The 17,887-nt window shown below is 48.7% G+C and overlaps 1 protein-coding gene across 1 annotated transcript; it reads right to left on the bottom strand.

The window, feature by feature from the left end:
- Positions 1-6,330: 6,330 nt before the first annotated feature.
- Positions 6,331-15,973, bottom strand: LOC119976101 (endonuclease domain-containing 1 protein-like). Its single transcript, XM_038816269.1, has 2 exons — positions 15,442-15,973; positions 6,331-10,139 (listed from the first exon to the last, which is right to left on the bottom strand). Exons 1-2 carry the CDS (start codon positions 15,748-15,750, stop codon positions 9,048-9,050), a joined length of 1,401 nt encoding a protein of 466 aa, XP_038672197.1. The 5' UTR covers positions 15,751-15,973; the 3' UTR covers positions 6,331-9,047.
- Positions 15,974-17,887: the final 1,914 nt, after the last annotated feature.

A 17,887-nucleotide genomic window follows, 5' to 3' on the forward strand; every position in this document is an offset into this window, starting at 1 on the left:
TTGAGATACCTCAGAGAACAACTACGTTGAATGAAAGAAAGACTCTCCCAAACTTAAAGATAATTAGTCGGCAGTAACTATATGCTGGATTTGGCTCATCCGGTTATGTAATATTAGATGTTGTTGAGGAAAGGGGCATTTCTCAAAGTGTGGGAAACATAGATAGTTGGGAACAAGGGTTAGTTTCATGAGATACTGTGCGTGTATTGTCATTATTTTAGTTATGTGTGCAGTTGTAGTATAGTATAGTCTTTCTTGTGTGGCACGGCATGGTGGCATAATGGTTGGCACTGCTGCCTCACAGCGCCAGGGACCCGGGTTCGATTATGACATGGGTGACTGTCTGTGTGGAGTTTGCACGTTCTCCCTGTGTCTGTGTGGGTTTCCTCTGGTTTCCTCCCACAGTCCAAAGATGTCAGGTTAGGTGGATTGGCCACGCTAAATTGCTCCATAATTTCCTAAAGGTTAGGTGGGGTGAGGGGATTGGGGATAGTGGGCCTAGGTAGGGTGCTCTTTCAGAGGATCGGTGCGGACTTGATGGGCCGAATGGCCTCTTTCTGCGCTGTAATAATTCTATGATTCTATTCTGTGATTTCAATTGATTACAAGAAGATTAGACTGTTCCTCATTGGTTTGCACATCTTTCCTCACAGTAAATTAAATTGAAAAAATACACCACTACGAACCCGTGTTCTAAGTTACCCTTCTGGATTTTGGGATACCCTGGCATCTGACAACAGTGGGGTTCTTAACAAAATGGCCGATCGAACCCGCTCCACCATTCAATACAATCATGGCCAATTCTGGCCTTCAACTCCACTTTCCTGCCCGCTCCCCACACCCTTTGATTCCCTGAGAGACCAAATGCATGTTCATCCCAGCCTTAAAGGCCTCACGTCAACCAGTGGGCGTTGCCTCGACCCTCTCTGGGCAATGGCAAGAATGTGGGAGAGAAACATGTGGCCAGACCATCGCTCCATCATCCGGCCAAAATCACTGAAGATACAAATACTGAGGTAGGTTCTGGAGTAGAAGAAATGTAGAGGGGACTTTACGTTACATTTAACATGCAAGGGAACATATTGGGTGGGATTCTCTGTTGGCCGACACCGAAATTGGGAACGCGATCAGGCAGAGAATGGCTCGTCACGCCGAAATCAAGGCAGGCGCTGGTTGATGCCAGGTCGCGATGCTCTGCCCCCTCTAAATATTCGTCATTGGGGCGCGCAGGCGCAACCCCGTTGGAGTGTCCTTGGCCGGCCCGCATCCGATGGGCCGAGTTTCCGATGTAGCGGGCCATGTGTGGTCTCAGCAGGCGGGAGCCTGGCATACTGGCTGCAGAGAGGGTGTCCAGCGCCAGCACAGTCGGCTTGGTCCATGCCACTGCCCGGGGGGGGGCTTCTTCCAGAACTGGGGGGGAGTGTTGGGGGGATGACCAGGAGGTGGGCTGTGGGGTCGGGATGGGCGGTTGGAAAGGCCAGCATGGCCGGCGCCATCTTGTTTGACGCGATTGTTGCGTGGGTGGGGGGGGGGGGGGGGGGTGTAGGTGTACGTGCGGCTGCAGCTTGTCAGCCCTGCGCACTTGAGAATTGTTTTTGAGGTTACACCTCTTTTGATGACAGTGTAATGTTCCAGGTAAAAATGACGATACAGTACCCAAAATAATTGCAGCCAACAGCTGCCTCTGTGGGGTGACCACTGTTATTCAGTCTGCTCAGAACATTTAAGGATTTAACACAGCACAATTTGTACCATTAGGAAGCTGCTTTTATTTAACCATATCCACAACATACCAGGAGAACAGAATTACCAAGGCAATTGTCACAAATGTAACAATCATTTCGGGATTATGACTTGACAGCTTATTTTTAAAGGATGGTTCACTTTCTTTACACTAAGCACAATAAATATTTTCCCTGTGTTTGAGCTTCAGCTGGTTGATAGTAGAGTGTCTATCGCCTCTGGCACAACCAAACGTTAAACCAACTTGAATCTCATTCTATTATCGGTACTTCCAGCTCAAAGACTTGCCTTAGTCGCTGCCAGTTATTGCTTGGCTCCTACGGTTCCTTTGTCCCTCAGTTAAGAATCATTTGAAATTGAATTGTACTTGAGGCATCTCCTGTCTTAACATTACGTCTTGTAGAATCATATCATTTCATAGCTCAGGTGGAGGACATTATGCTCATGATACGTCTTGGAAAAATCTATCCATTTAATTCTCTTTCCTTTCCCTTTGTACCATTATTTACCTACTTTTTAAAAAAAGTCAATGATGGATTCTGCTTTAACCATCATTTCTTGTGGAGCCTTGCCCTAACAACCTCCTTGCTTTATTTTCTCTCTCAGATATTTTATTTTGTATTCATTCATGGCATGTTGCGAGCTATAATTGCCCTTGAACTGAGTCAACCACATTGCTGTGGGTCTGGAGTCACATGTAGACCAGACCAGGTAAAGACAGACGATTTCCTTCCCTAAAGGAAGTTAGAGAAACAAAGGGGTTTTTATAACAATTGACAATGGTCACCATTAGATTTTTAATTCCAGATTTCTATTGAATTCAAATTCCATCGTCTGCAGCGATGGGATTCGAACTCTGGTCCCAAGAACATTACCTTGGGCCTCTGGATTACCAGTGACACTGCACCAGCACCTCCCCTGGATTACCCTGCTTGGCCTGAATGTAAACAGGTACAGTTTGGTTGGACTTTTCTTAGAACAACAGCCTCTCATCTCCCATGTCATCACAGTCAGCCGTCTTCAATACCCGCTTCACAACTTTGACATCTTTCTTAATGCTGGGTCCTGAAACTGGACTTACTATTCCAAGGCCACCCCAAGCAACGCTTTGTGTAATTTTAGCTCTACTTTGCAATTGCACTTTAGAACATAGAACATAGAACAGTACAGCACAGAACAGGCCCTTCGGCCCTCAATGTTGTGCCGAACAATGATCACCCTACTCAAACCCACGTATCCACCCTATACCCGTAACCCAACAACCCCCTTTTACTTTTTAGGACACTACGGGCAATTTAGCATGGCCAATCCACCTAACCCGCACATCTTTGGACTGTGGGAGGAAACCGGAGCACCCGGAGGAAACCCACGCACACACGGGGAGGACGTGCAGACTCCGCACAGACAGTGACCCAGCCGGGAATCGAACCTGGGACCCTGGAGCTGTGAAGCATTTATGCTAACCACCATGCTACCGTGTTGCCCCCAACTTTGCGTTCCAACTTATAACATTGAAGATCCCGGGCTTTACCTATTTCTTTATAAGCTTGTTTCAAGCGTTATAATTCTATCTCGTTAATCTCCTTCATTCCCACCGACATATTTGTGTTCCTCTGAGTCTGCTCTCCTGAGCAATCCTGATTCTACCATTGGTGGTCACGCCTTCAGCTGCCTGGGCCCTAAGCTCTGGAATACCCTCCCTATCCAACCCTGTCTCTCTTCCTCATTCTCTTCTTTAAAATGTTCAATAAAACCTACCTCTTTGACCAAGGTTTTTGAGCACTTGCCCTCAAATCTCGAGTGGCGTAATGTCATATTTTGTTTTGTTGTGAGGTGCCTGGGATGTCTTATTACCTTAAATGCGCTACGCAAAGTATAAGTTGCCGTTGTTATTTTACCATTTTTTATGTGCTGGCTCAGACTCGTTCATCGGATGGATGACGGTTGTGTACGCAAAGGCCTTCTGTATGTGAACTGCCCACTGGTTCACTGCCTCCTGGACGTCCGCACCTCCGCTACAAAGTGAGTGAGATATGAAGATGGTGGATATTGATACTGACAACGGGAAGATAGTTAGTCATGGCACAAATCAACTCCTGTTTGCCTTGATCCACTACAGCTCGCCTACCGCTGTAACAGGTCCACAGCAGACGCTATCTCCATGGCCCTGCACTCTACCCTGGAACACCTAGATAACAAAGACACCTATGTCAGACTCCTATTTATCGACTACAGCTCAGCCTTCAACACCATCATTCCTACAAATCTTATCTCCAAACTCCGTGGCCTTGGCCTCAGCTCCTCCCTCTGCGACTGGATCCTGAACTTTCTAACCCACAGACCACAATCAGTAAGGATAGGCAACAACACTCCTCCACAATCATCCTCAACACCGGTGCCCCACAAGGCTGTGTCCTCAGCCCCCTACTACACTCCTTGTACACCTATGTCTGTGTGGCCAAATTCCCCATCAACTCGATTTTCTAATTTGCTGATGACACCACTGTAGTGGGTCGGATTTCAAACAATGACGAGACAGAGTACAGGAATGAGATAGAGAATCTGGTGAACTGGTGCGATGACAATAATCTCTCCCTCAATGTCAACAAAATGAAGGAGATTGTCACCGACTTCAGGAAGCCTGGTGGAGAACATGCCCCTGTCTACATCAATGGGAACGAAGTAGAAGGGTCGAGAGCTTCACGTTTTTAGGTGACCAGATCACCAACAGCCCATCCATTGACTCTATCTATAATTCCCGCTGCCTCGGAAAGACAGCCAGCATAATTAAGGACCCCACGCACCCCGGGCATACTATCTTCCATCTTCTTCCATCAGGAAAAAGATACAAACGTTTGAGGTCACGTACCAACCGACCCAAGAACAGCTTCTTCCCTGCTGCCGTCAGACTTTTGAATGGACCTACCTCGTATTAGGTTGATCTTTTCTCTACATCCCAGCTATGACAGGAACAGTTAACAGTCCAAAGATGTGCAGGTTAGGTTGATTGGCCAGCCTAAATTGCCCTTAGTGTCCAATACGGTTAGGTGGGGTTTCTGGGTTATGGGGATGGAGATGTGAGCTTAAGTGGGGCGCTCTTTCCATAGGCCGGTGCAGACTCGATGGGTCGAATGGCCTTCTTCTGCACTGTAAATTCTATGATTCTATTCTATGATTACATTCTGTAGTCTCTCCTTCCTTCCCTCTGTACGGTATGCGTTGTCTGTATACCATGCCAGAGACAATACTTTTCACTGTATACTAATACATGTGACAATAATAAATCAAATCAAAAGTCGCTTATGGCCATGGCTTCTGGAGCTTTCCGTTGGCCGAGGAGAGGGCCACATAGAAAACTGAGGTCAGCGGTCAATTCTCAGCCCGCTGTCATCCCCTGCAGTAAACGTGGTAGAGGCTGTCATGGCGGAGTGGGATTCCTGAGCCACACCAGGCAATGTTCAACACATTGACCACCATAGTACAAACCACCATCTTGTGAAAATGAAATAAACGGAAAATCGCTTGGCACAAGTAGGCTTCAAACGAAGTGACTGTGAAAAGCCCCTAGTCACCCCATTCCGGCGCCTGTTCGGGGAGGCTGGTACGGTTCTGCTTTAAAAGCCAGCGATTTAGCCCAGTGTGCTAAACCAGCCCCTAAGAGATGCAAGGTTGTCATAGGTACCATTTTAAAAGATGTAATTGAACAAAGTCCAATTGCTCTTCTATTCTTTAAAGTTTGAATAGGTATGGCAGCTTTTCCAGCCCCCCCCCGCGGTGTATTTTCCGGCGGGGGAGGCCGCTCGTCATTGGTCGGTAGTGAGAATCTTCCAATCCCGCCAATGTCTACGGGGTTGCTTTCCCCACACCCTCCACTGCCAGGTGCTGTGTGGGGGATGGGGAGGGCACCATCAGAAGCCCCGGAAGGTTCCGCTGGCAATAAAGGCTGGAAAATTTCAGCCCTTTAATGTTCATTTCCTCCCTTTCTCTCTCTGTGGTAGCACCTCACATTCCCCTGCATGGGGTTTCATTTCATCTGCCCAACCCGCCCCTCGAGTCCTGAAGATACTTACAGTCCTCTGCACCTTCTCCATTTCTGTGTCGACCTCAATAGTCCTGATCATTTATATATGTCGGGGAAGGACAAAGAGCCCAACAACTGACCCAATGGGAATTCTAATTCAGATAGACAACATAAATGCCTTTACCTTTCTGTCATTTACCACCTTCCTCGACAGTCTGCCATATTCCTCTCAATATCACCTTCTGGAATTTGTTTGTCAATTTTCAGAATTTTTGGCCATTTTCCCACATAGATCATTTGCTTAAAGTTTAAAAGTGAAGCGTATTCGCAAAGGTTTGGAGCTGAGGGAGGCACCTGGCTGAAAAGAAGCCTTTCAACAATCCGAAAGAAATTTGTTTCGCCAAAGGCTGTGAACAGCGAGGGATTATTTAGCCTCTCTCAGCAATTGCGAAGCCCCTCACAATCATCGTGCTGGGAAGGTTTCTGAACCCATCAGGCTAAACAGATCGTGATAATGAAAATGGAGGGAGAGAGAGAGAGAGACAAGCAACACAGGCAGGGAAGAATACATTCAAATAAAGAACTTTACTATCCAGCACTTTTCACAAAGCACTGGCCGTCTCAGAACACTTGACAGCCAATGAGGTACTTTTCAAAGAGTAGTCACCATTATAGTATAGGAAACACAGCAAGCAATTTGTGCACAGCAAGATCCCACAAATGGTAAATTAGACAACGGCCAAATTAGGTAGGGTGCTTTTTCCAAAGGGCCTCGATGGGCATAATGGCCTCCTTCTGCACTGTAAATTCTATGATTCTATTATAATCTGCTTTTATTGTGTTGTCGATTGAAAGAGAAACATTGGCCCTTCCTTTTTATCTCAAAGTAATGCCTTGGGATCTTTGACGTCCAGCCAAGCAAGCAGACGTCTCAGTCGAACGATGGCGCCACCAGCAGTGTAGCACCCCCTCAATACTGCACTTGGAGTGATAGCCTGGAGTTTTTGTGCTGGAGACCTGGACTGGGACTTCACCCAGAACCTTCCCACCGAGCTACGGCTCGGTCAGGTTTGCTGAACTGAAATTCGAGAAGCAGTTCGACCTAGCAAAGGCTGTCGGAAGGTTAGAATGCAGCAGCGTAACTAGAGGTTACACGGTGCAGGCAAGCTTGCCAATCCACTAATGAGGGACGGTGCATTACGTTCACTGTCGCACATAGATAAGTTGGTCGAGTTATGTAGATCTATTCATAACTGTTGCTGTGTATTATCACTCATTGTGACATAAACAGCTTAATGGTTTGTAAGAGCACTAGAATTAGGAGCAGGAGTGGACCACATGGCCAGTCGTGCCTGCTTCGCCAATCAATATGATCCTGTCTGGCCTAGAGCTTCTACTCCATTTTCCCACCCGCTCCCCATATCCCTTAATTCCCCGACACACCGTCTGTCTATCCCACAGCCTTAAATATATTCAACGATGGAGCATCCGCAAGCCCCCGGGGATGGAGAATTCCAAAGATTCACAACCCTTTTGAGTGAAGAAATTTCTCCTCACCTCCGTCCTAAATGAACAGCCCCGTTATCCTGAGACTGTGACCCCAATTTCGGAATTCCACATGGAAATCAAACCTGTCAAGACTGTTTTGAATCTTATGTTTCAATGAAATGGTTTAGCACATGGCTAAATCGCTGGTTTTGAAAGCAGACCAAGGCAGGCCAGCAGCACGGTTCAATTCCCGTACCGGCCTCCCTGAACAGGCGACTAGGGGCTTTTCACAGTAACTTCATTGAAGACTACTTGTGACAATAAGCAATTTTCATTTCATTTCAATTCATACACCCAACATCCACTTAAATCCTTTATCAGTGCACACATTTATTTCCTTGTATGAGTTCAGACCTTGCGGCCAATGACAATAAAACTGATAGCTCATAAATTAAGCATGTCTCCCAGATATCTACTACTCCTCGTCTGGAAGTCTGTGATGAGACAAGGTACAAAAATAGAGCAGGGCAAAGTTTACCAACACAATCCTCAGCACGGTCACCAAAAAAGCATTTTCCCACGTAAATATAAAGAGTGACCTGACTGGACCAAGAATCATCGAAAGGTAGAGGATTGGTAGTGCTCAATGTGGTCCATCTGGCCAGTCCCAAACTCCAACCAACCTCAGATGTTACTCTCGGACACCTCAATCCCCTCTTCTGCCAACTATTCATCCAGCACCCAGTTGAATTTGCCAATGCTATCCTCCGACTGGGCAATCTATTCCATATATTCACTGCCCTGTATTTGTCACTGTGTAGATAATAGCTGCCATAACACTGCTTGACTCTCGACATAATAACTTGAGTTACAATGCTTCATGCGCTTAAGTGTTTCTTCTTCGTCAGATTGGTGCCTGATAGGTGTTAAAATCCTTCACCCGTTTTGCAATTCTGACTCAAGCTGTCAAAGCCTTCGCCGGTAGCATTTCTGCTTGTTTGCTAATGAAGCGCACGCGCTGTCTCTAAGTTTCTTGATAGTGATATCTGGGTGATGAACATTGTTAGCAAGGCTAGCATTTGTTGCCCATCCCTTGCTGTCCTTGAGAAGATGGTGGTGGGCCTTCATTATGAACTGCTGCAGTCTCTGTGGTCAAGATGCTCTGTCAGTGCCGTTAGCCAGGGAACGTTAGGGTATTAACTTGGCAGGGATGAAGAACAACGTGATGCATATCCAAGAAACGTGAGATTTCCAGTGGAACTTGGATGTGGGGATGTTGCCACCAACCCGCTGCCCTGGTCCTTCGAGATGGTGGAGACCACAGAAACAATATTGCCTTTCGAGAGAACACCTTTTGTTCAACTTTATTATTGATATTCCATAATCTCCGTACCATTCCTAGTGGAGTTTGCATCCTAAATACTAAAAGATGCAGCATCTTCTATAGGATGCCCCAAAGCATTTTGTAGCCAATTACGTACTGAAGAGGCGCAGTCACTGTTGTAATATACGTATATAATCAATTTGTGCATAGCAAGCTCCCGCAAATAAGCAGACCAGATATTGACCAGATTAATCTTTTTCATGATATTGTTTAAGGGATAAGTATCAGCCAGGGCATGATTAAAAGGAGTGGTTGGCGACGAGCTTACAGAGATATTAGAATGTTGATTAATGGCTCGGAGAGGAGCCATCAGAGGGTGCTAAATGGTGGTTCCTGGAGCTTGGGATTCATTGACAAATATTATCTTCATTCGGTATTGTATGGAAAGCTGATCCTTGGAAAAGCCAAGAATTACAGAATTCTGACAATGGACTGGATCAACCTGGCAGACCATGAGATGGCACCAAAAGTGTCCGATATGATGCTGCCCATAATGCCCAAGAGGTCTTGGGGAACCGTGACCACTGTGACAATTAGGTACTTGACCATGATGGCCAGACACATGGCACAGTCATGGATAATCCCAGTGGGAACTCTTAAAATTGTCACCGCCAAAATTCGGACAAGGTTGACAACAGTTCCAATGAGTCGGCCAAGGGCTGATACCCCATTGGTGACCAAGGTGATTATTCTTCCCAGGGGGGCCAAGGCACTGGTGATGGTGGACTGGCAAACACCCTCATCGACCTCTTCACTGGCTGGTTCTGGTGGTGTGTCAGCTTGCTCTGTTGCCAGATCTTCGCCATCCACTGCTGGGTTTTGCTCTGCAGGAGTGGGGGGAGAATTCTCTTCCACTATATCCTGTTCGTCCACACTAATGGCTAATTTTTGTACCAGCTCGTCCACCTCTTTGAAGGTCTCCGCCTCATCATCTTGGCTCGTTCCTCCACAGCTGGCAAAGATCCTGCCCCCTCCCAGTCTGTCCTCCAACTCTCTCACTGTCAGGTGCTCTGCCTTTGCTTCAGGCACCATTTGTTTCAAGAATGCAGTGGAAAATTCCTTATCGTATGTTGCTATGTCCTCTCCCTCTGATTCCACGTCATCATTTAGGCAGGGGTCGTTATTCTGGTCTTGGGGGAAGGTGCAGCAAAGAGCGGTCCAGACGGTTCCAGGCACCGAGACCCTGTTTTTCATTTTCTCTGCCAACGGGTTGCTAGCACCCGTCACAAAGTACACTGATCGACCGGACTTGTGGCATGTCTGCGCCAACTTCTGGGTCAGCGCCTCCACCTCCTTGTACCACCTGACATTGGCCCCGTGTTTCTCGGGCACTGCGTTGGTGAGGGTGCAGGTACTCGTGGCGCTCTCCTTGCGATTTAGTATGAATGGGTAGAGGTGGCCTCGCTCATAGCCCGTACCATGGTAGTCCACATCAACCGCCTGCAACTCACTGAAATCCAATTTGCAGCTTGTCATCTCCTTTATATTAGCAGAATCCTCAATCTGAAACCAACACAGACAAAAATGTGAGAAAGATTCAAGCATTGTTATATGATTCCTCAATGGACCTTCATATCTCCAACCAGGTCTACACCAGTGACCAAAGATGACACAGTGCCCGCAGAGATCAACACACCAGCAATCTCAAGGAGCAATGAGATTCACTGCCAGTTCTCACCTTTATACTGGTATCCATACATTCCACTCATTTCTTCTATTTTCCTTGTCTTAAATAATTTATTGCAGAACAAATCCTAATTTATTTTTAATGTATTTGCTGTTTAAATAAACACGTTAGAATCAAAACTGTAGAATGATCACGGCACAGCAAAAGGCCATTCAGCCCACTGTGTCTATTCGAATTGGCTGCAAGTGCAAATCAGCTGGTCCCACTCCCTCACCCTTTCCCCATATAACCCTGTAATGTTTGTCTCCAATTCCCTTTTGAAAGCCATAATTCCTGCGTCCCCCACACTCTTCGGCTGTGCAATTCAGATCCCAGCCACTCACTGTGTGAAAGAAGGTTTCCCCTCGTGCCCTGTTCCCAATAACCTTAAATCTGTGTCTTCTGTTTCTCAGCCTTTCTTCCGATCTACTGTTGGCCTTTTTAATAATGAGGCTCTATTTATTTATTTATTTTAAAAAAAAATTTAGATTACCCAATTATTTTTTCCAATTAAGGGGCAATTTAGCGTGGCCAATCCACCTACTCTGCACATTTTTGGGTTGTGGGGGCGAAACCCACGCAGACACGGGGAGAATGTGCAAACTCCACACGGACAGTGACCCAGAGCCGGGATCGAACCTGGGACCTCAGCGCCGTGAGGCGGTTGTGCTAACCACTGTGCCACCGTGCTGCCCTATGATGCTCTATTTATAATGTGGTGTTATGTCTCAACAGTGTCGCCAATACTGTGGGTATTTATACAACTTCAGGGCAACCGGCACTGTGCAGATGGATAAGGCCTTTATCTTGATCTCACGTGGCTGGTTTGGAGAAGTGGCTCTGTCCCTGCTGGGCTCATCCGTCAGGTAGTGATCATTGACCTTGAACTTGGCTGTCTGGTCGTTATGCTGCAGTTGGTGTGGGCACAGGCCAATCCCAAAAGTGGCTGGCACAGGCCGGGTCCAAAAGAGGCAGAACACATGGCTGTGTCCCCTTTTATACCTGTGGGATTTTGCGCCCTTTGGGGCGGTCCTTGATCTTGGACCTAGTAATTTGACAGGGCTCTGATCACTGCCAATAAAGGGGCGGTGCCTTGGTGGCTGGACGGGTCCTTAACGGTCATTGACCTTGGCAGTTGGGCTCTCTGAGTAAAGGGAGTGGCGCCAAGCAGTCTGTGGCTGTACCGGTTTCTTGATTGGAGTCCTATTATTCTGGGGAACGGGCGGGGGTTTCGATCAGGTCTAGCTACCTGCGTTTCAAATACACAGAAGCTCTGTATCTGTGTTGGCCATAATTCCCACGGTCCTTTGCAGGTGGCCATCTCAGATGGCTACACTACTCAATCCAGACCTCTTGTAGATCTATCCATGCAACATGAATTTCCTCATTCCTGGGAACCATTCTTGTGAATCTTTTCTGCACCCTCTCTAAAGCCACAGCATGGCAGCACAGTGGTTAGCACTGTTGCTTCACAGCGCCAGGGACCCGGGTTCAATTCCCGCTATTGTCACTGTCTGTGTGGAGTCTGCACGTTCTCCCCGTGTTTGCATGCGTTTCCACCGGGTGCTCTGATTTCCTCATACATGTCCCGAAAGACGTGTCGTGTTAGGTGAATTGGATGTTCTGAATTCTCCCTCAGTGTACCCGAACAGGTGCCAGAGTGTGGTGACTAAGGGCTTTTCACAGTAACTTACATTGCAGTTAATGTCAGCCTACTTGTGATACTAATAATGATTATTATTACCTTCACATCCTCCCCTAAAACCTGGTGCCTACAACCGGACACAAGTTAAGGTCGATCCAGTATTTTATAAAAGGGTCGTGGGTGTCACTGGTTAGATCAGCATTTATCGCCCATCCCTAATCTGACCTTCTCATTTTTTTAAATTTAAAGTGTCCAGTTCTTTTCTTTTCCAATTAAGGGGCAATTTAGCGTGGCCAATCCACCTACGCTGCACGTCTTTGGGTTGTGGGGGTGAGAACCACGCAGACACAGGGAGAATGTAATTTGACCTTCCAAAGGGCAAATAGAGATGGGCAATAAATGCTGGCCTAGGCAGTGACACCCACACCCCTGTTAAAGATTTAAAAACACCCATCTTAACATTTTGCTATTCTGCACTGTGCTTTATTTATGAAATTCAGGACCCAGGGTGGCACAATGGCGCAGTGGTTAGCACTGCTGCCTCACAGCGCTGAGGACCCGGGTTCGATCCCGGCCCCGGGTCACTGTCCGTGTGGAGTTTGCACATTCACCACGTGTCTGTGTGGGTCTTACCCCCACAACCCAAAGATGTGCAGAGCGGGTGGATTGGCCACGCTAAATTGCCCCTTAATTGGAAAAAATATTTTTGTTGAAAGAATTGCATCTACTGTTATATTTTGCCTCTCCTTGTTTTCCTTGTACAATTTCACACTTCTTGGTAATCAATTTCATCTATCAAATGTGCGCCCATTCCACCAGCCTGCCTGTGTCCTCTTGAAACGCATCACCGACCTCCTCACATTTCACAATACATAGGAAGCAGGAGCAGGAAGAGGCTGTTTGGCCCATTGAACCCGCTCTACCATTCAGCTGGATCGTGGCTGATCATTTCCCTCAAAGTCACGTTCCCGAGCTAGCCCCGTATTATGTCTCTAGAATCCAGAAATGTATTCTAACCACTATGTGCTAACCACTATGTTACCGGGCAGCACAGTAGCATAGTGGTTAGCACAATTGCTTCACAGCTCCAGGGTTCCAGGTTCGATTCCCGGCTTGGGTCACTGTCTGTGCAGAGTCTGCACATCCTCCCCGTGTCTGCGTGGGTTTCCTCCGGGTGCTCCGGTTTCCTCCCACAGTCCAAAGATGTGCAGGTTAGGTGGATTGGCCATGATCAATTGCCCTTAGTGTCCGAAATTGCCCCTTAGTATTGAGTGGGATTACTGGGTTATGGGGATAGGGTGGGGGTGTGGGCTTCGGTAGGGTGCTCTTTCCAAGGGCCAGTGCAGACTCGATGGGCCGAGTGGCCTCCTTCTGCACTGTAAATTCTATGATTCTATTGATTTCTGCCTTGAATCTACCCAATGACTGAGCTTCCACAACCCTCTCAGGTAGGGAATTCCAAAGATTTGCCTCCGAGTGAAGAAATCCTCCTCATCACAGTCTGCAAGGACCTCCCCTTTACTCTGAGACTGTGTCCCCTGGTTCTAGACTAATCAGCCAGGGGAAATGACCAGTCCTCATCTACCATGTCACACTCTTGTGAGAATTTTCTTCAGGTGTTGTGTCATCTGCAAATTTTGAAATTAAGCCTCGTCCACCGAAAGTCCAGTTTATTAATGTAGATTAAGGAAAGCAATAATTTTGTAAACCTCTCTCCAGCCCGAGAAGCAACCAATCACCACCACTCTTAGTTGCCCATCATTCAGCCTATTTGTATCTCCGCTGCTGCTATCCTGTTCATGCCATAAACTTCAGGTTCGCTGACAAGTCTGTTGTGTGGCACTGTGTCGAATGTCTTTTGGAAGTCCATGTACACCACATCAACAACATTACCCTCATCTACCCTCGCTGTTACCTCATGAAAAAGCTCCAGCAACCTAGTTATACGTGATTTGCCTTTAACACATCTGTGCTGGTTTTCCTAAACAAATCCACATTTGTCCAAGGAACAGTTAATTTGATCCTGGATTATCACTTCTAATCTCATCATTCTTTAAAGTGTTTCCGCCACTGAGGTTAAACTGACTAGTTTTATGTTGCTGGGTTTATCCTTGCATTATTTTTTGAATACGGGTGTAACATTTGCAGTTCTCCCGTCCTCTGGCATCACGCCAGTATCGGAGGAGAATTGGAAGGTTACTATAGAATCATAAAATCACTGCAGTGCAAAGGATTAGGGTTAGGCGACCATTCAGCCCATTGAATCTATGCAAACCCTCTGAAAGAGCACTCTCCCCATGCCCACTCCACCATCCGTCCTCGTAACCCCATAATCTAACGTGCCCACCTTGGACACAAAAGGGCAATTTCGCATGGCCAATCCACCTAATCTGCACATCTTTGGACTGTTGGGAGAAAGCCGGAGCACCCGGAGGAAACCCGCACAGACATGGGAAGAACGTGCAAACTCCATACAGACAGTGACCCAAGGCCGGAATTGAATCCAGGTCCCTGGTGCTGTGAGGCAGCAGTGCTAACCACTGTGCCCCCGTATTGCACCCACCTCAAATACCCGTGATTCTGTAATTTGCTCCCTCACTCTCCTCGGTATCCTTAGACGCATCTCATCTAATCCTGGTGATTTAAGAATCATAGAATCCCTACACTGCAGAAGGAGGCCATTCGGCCCATAGAGTCTGCACCAACCCTCCAAAAGGGCACCCTACCTCGGCTCAATTATCCGCATTATCCCCGTAACTCCACCTGACCTGCATTTCTGTGGACTGAGAGAGGAAACTGGAGCACACGGAAGGAACCCACGCAGAAAAAGTGAGAAAATGCAAACTGCACAGTCACCCAAGGTCGGGAATCGAACCCGGGTCCCTGGCGCTGGGAGACGGCAATACTAACCAGTACAATTAGACTATCTAATCTGGTCAATGTTTAGTTCATCCAGTATCTCCATCACCACACCCCACCATGACTTAAGCAGCGCCAACCTCCTTAGTAAAGGCAGACAGACGTAAAGTATTCATTTGGTAACCTCAGCCATGCCCTCCACCCCCATGTGTAGATTGACTTCACAGTCTCCAGTCTGCTCAATTCGCCTCTTTCCTGCCCTGTCAGATGCCCTGCAGAAGGTGGCCACTCTGCCCATCCGGGCTTCGATAGCAAAAAAAAACTGTCCCAAATCCAAACCCCCCCATGGAAAGTTAAGATCCCATTCGGACAGGGCGCCCCCCCCCCCCCCCCCCCCCCCCGCAATTTGCTGCACATATTCTGTTCAGCGGGTGCCCCTGCCAATCTCATCAGGTTACAAACTTCCCAACATTCCCAACCCCCCACCACCTCCAGTGAAAGCAATTAGCTCATAAATCACTCCAGCTTCAACCATTCCCCCGAATCGATTGGTTTGGTGTGACCCTGCCCCAGTTTCATCGCATTGGAGTCAGACTGAACCGCACGGGGGGTGGGGGGGGGGGGGTATCAGTTACCTGTGGCTCGTAGAACCAGGGAGTGGGTCTGCGACCTTGCTGCTGGCCCAGGGTGCAGGGGTACCGGTAGGCAGAGTAGACGGGGCTCCGCAGCTCGGTGCTGTACAGGGTGGCGAAGTGGTGGCGGTTCTCAAACGTCTGGCAGATGTACACCTGGTTGGGAGCCTGGAAGCCCTGCGGAGGGGTGTTGCCCTGGAAGAACCAGCTGCATTGCTCAAAGTCGCGGAGCACCTCTGCCTTCAGCGTGCCTGCCTGCAGCAGCAGGAGGAGGAGCAGGATCTGCGCCCTGCCGTCCACTGCCGCCTCCATGTCCCCAGGGCTCCGTCCCTCACACCAGGAAGTGCCCGGATCTCCGCTCCTTGCGGCGCCGCTGCCCTGGGAGCTAGACTTCCTGCTGAGGGGGTGGAGCTGCAGCACCCACACCTCACCCACTCACCCAGACACTCACCCACACACTGACCCAGACTCACACACAGACACACACACCTCACCCACTCACCCAGACACCCACACACTCACCCAGACACTCACCCACACACTGATCCAGACTCACACACAGACACACACACCTCACCCACTCACCCAGACACCCACACACTCACCCAGACACTCACCCACACACTCGCCCAGACTCACACACAGACACACACCTCACCCAGACTCACACACAGATCTCCGCTGGCTGCCTGCAGGGCTGCTTTAGCAGGAGTGAGGACTCTGCAGACAGCCCCCTGTCAACCCAGCCACGACCCTGAAACCTGTCACCCACTTGCTCAGCAGCCCTGCCGCACCGTCAGCTGCTCTGACACTGAGGGAGGGGAGAGGGGAGGTAAAGAACTCTGCATTGCGCCGGATGTTATCATTCAGCCTTGTCCCTGAACCAGGTTTACACCAGCCCGCGGTTCCCTGGGATGTGTTGTAGTTTAGTAACACCCACCCCCCCGCCGCTCCCTCAGCACAGTCTGTAGCAGCGCTCCTCCCCCCGCCAGCAACAACCACTTGCATTTATGTAGCACCTCTCGTGCAGCAAGACCTCCTTCCCAAAGGCAAGCTCAGTTTGATACTACAGGCTGAGCCAGCCCACGCTCACATCCTCTCAGAGAATTGAGATGAGGTCTAAGGTGTTCCGCAGGAGCTGAATGTGAGGCTGGCCACAGGATAAGGAGATCAGGAGGGGTGACAGCCAGGTAGCGGGTTTGAAGGAGGAGGGGGGGGGGGGGGGGGTAGATTTAGGGAGGGGATCCAGAACTTTTGTTAAATAAATTTAGAGTACCCAATTCATTTTTTCCAATTAAGGGGCAGTTTAGCATGGCCAATCCACCTACCCTGCACATCTTTTCGCATGTGGGGGCGAAACCCACGAAACACGGGGAGAATGTGCAAATTCCACACGGACAATGTGAATTGCAGAGCTGAGGGCCCAGGCAGCAGACAGCACAGCCACCCATGGACAAGCAACGATTGCAGCCGCCTGGTTTCAAGCTGGATTGAAGGGCAGACAAATGTGAGGGTTTAAGAAGGGAAATTCAGATAGTGATACCGTGACGATTGAAGGCAGAACCCCACGCACAGTGGTGGAATGGAGGGTGGGGAGAGGGGATGGGGAGGGTGCAGGGGTGATATAGAGGGGTGGCAGCACGGTAGCCCAGTGGTTATCACTGTTGTCTCACAGCTCCAGGGTCCCAGGTTCAATTCCTGGCTTGGGTGGCTGTGTAGGGTCTGCACGTCCGCCCCGTGTCTGCGTGGGTCTCCGGGTGCTCCGGTTTCCTCCCACAGTGCGTGACCCTTTACCCACAGACAGTACAGTATGTGACCCTTTACCCCACAGACAGTACAGTCTATGACCCTTTACCCACAACAGTACAGTCCGTGACCCTTTACCCACAGACAGTACAGTCTGTGACCCTTTACCCACAGACAGTACAGTCTGTGACCCTTTACCCACAGACAGTACAGTATGTGACCCTTTACCCCACAGATAGTACAGTCTGTGACCCTTTACCCACAGACAGTACAGTCTGTGACCCTTTACCCCCACAGACAGTACAGTCTGTGACCCTTTACCCACAGACAGTACAGTCTGTGACCCTTTACCCCTCAGACAGTACAGTCCGTGACCCTTTACCCACGGACAGTACAGTCTGTGACCCTTTACCCCAGACAGTACAGTCTGTGACCCTTTACCCTAGACAGTACAGTATGTGACCCTTTACCCCACAGACAGTACAGTATGTGACCCTTTACCCACAGACAGTACAGTCTGTGACCCTTCACCCCCACAGACAGTATAGTCCGTGACCCATTACCCCACAGACAGTACAGTCTGTGACCCTTTACCCCACAGACAGTACAGTCTATGACCCTTTACCCACAGACAGTACAGTCTGTGACCCTTTACCCCTCAGACAGTACAGTCCGTGACCCTTTGCCCACGGACAGTACAGTC

This window comes from Scyliorhinus canicula, chromosome 1, assembly GCF_902713615.1.
Source record: "Scyliorhinus canicula chromosome 1, sScyCan1.1, whole genome shotgun sequence".
NCBI lineage: Eukaryota > Metazoa > Chordata > Chondrichthyes > Carcharhiniformes > Scyliorhinidae > Scyliorhinus > Scyliorhinus canicula.

Bases quoted from the DNA above. Each gene is read 5' to 3' on its own strand.
- LOC119976101 (XM_038816269.1), bottom strand. From the start codon at position 15,750: ATGGAGGCGGCAGTGGACGGCAGGGCGCAGATCCTGCTCCTCCTCCTG. The intron at 10,140-15,441 runs GTAACTGATACC...TGTTGGTTTCAG, and splicing joins CCTGGTTCTACGAGCCACAG to ATTGAGGATTCTGCTAATAT.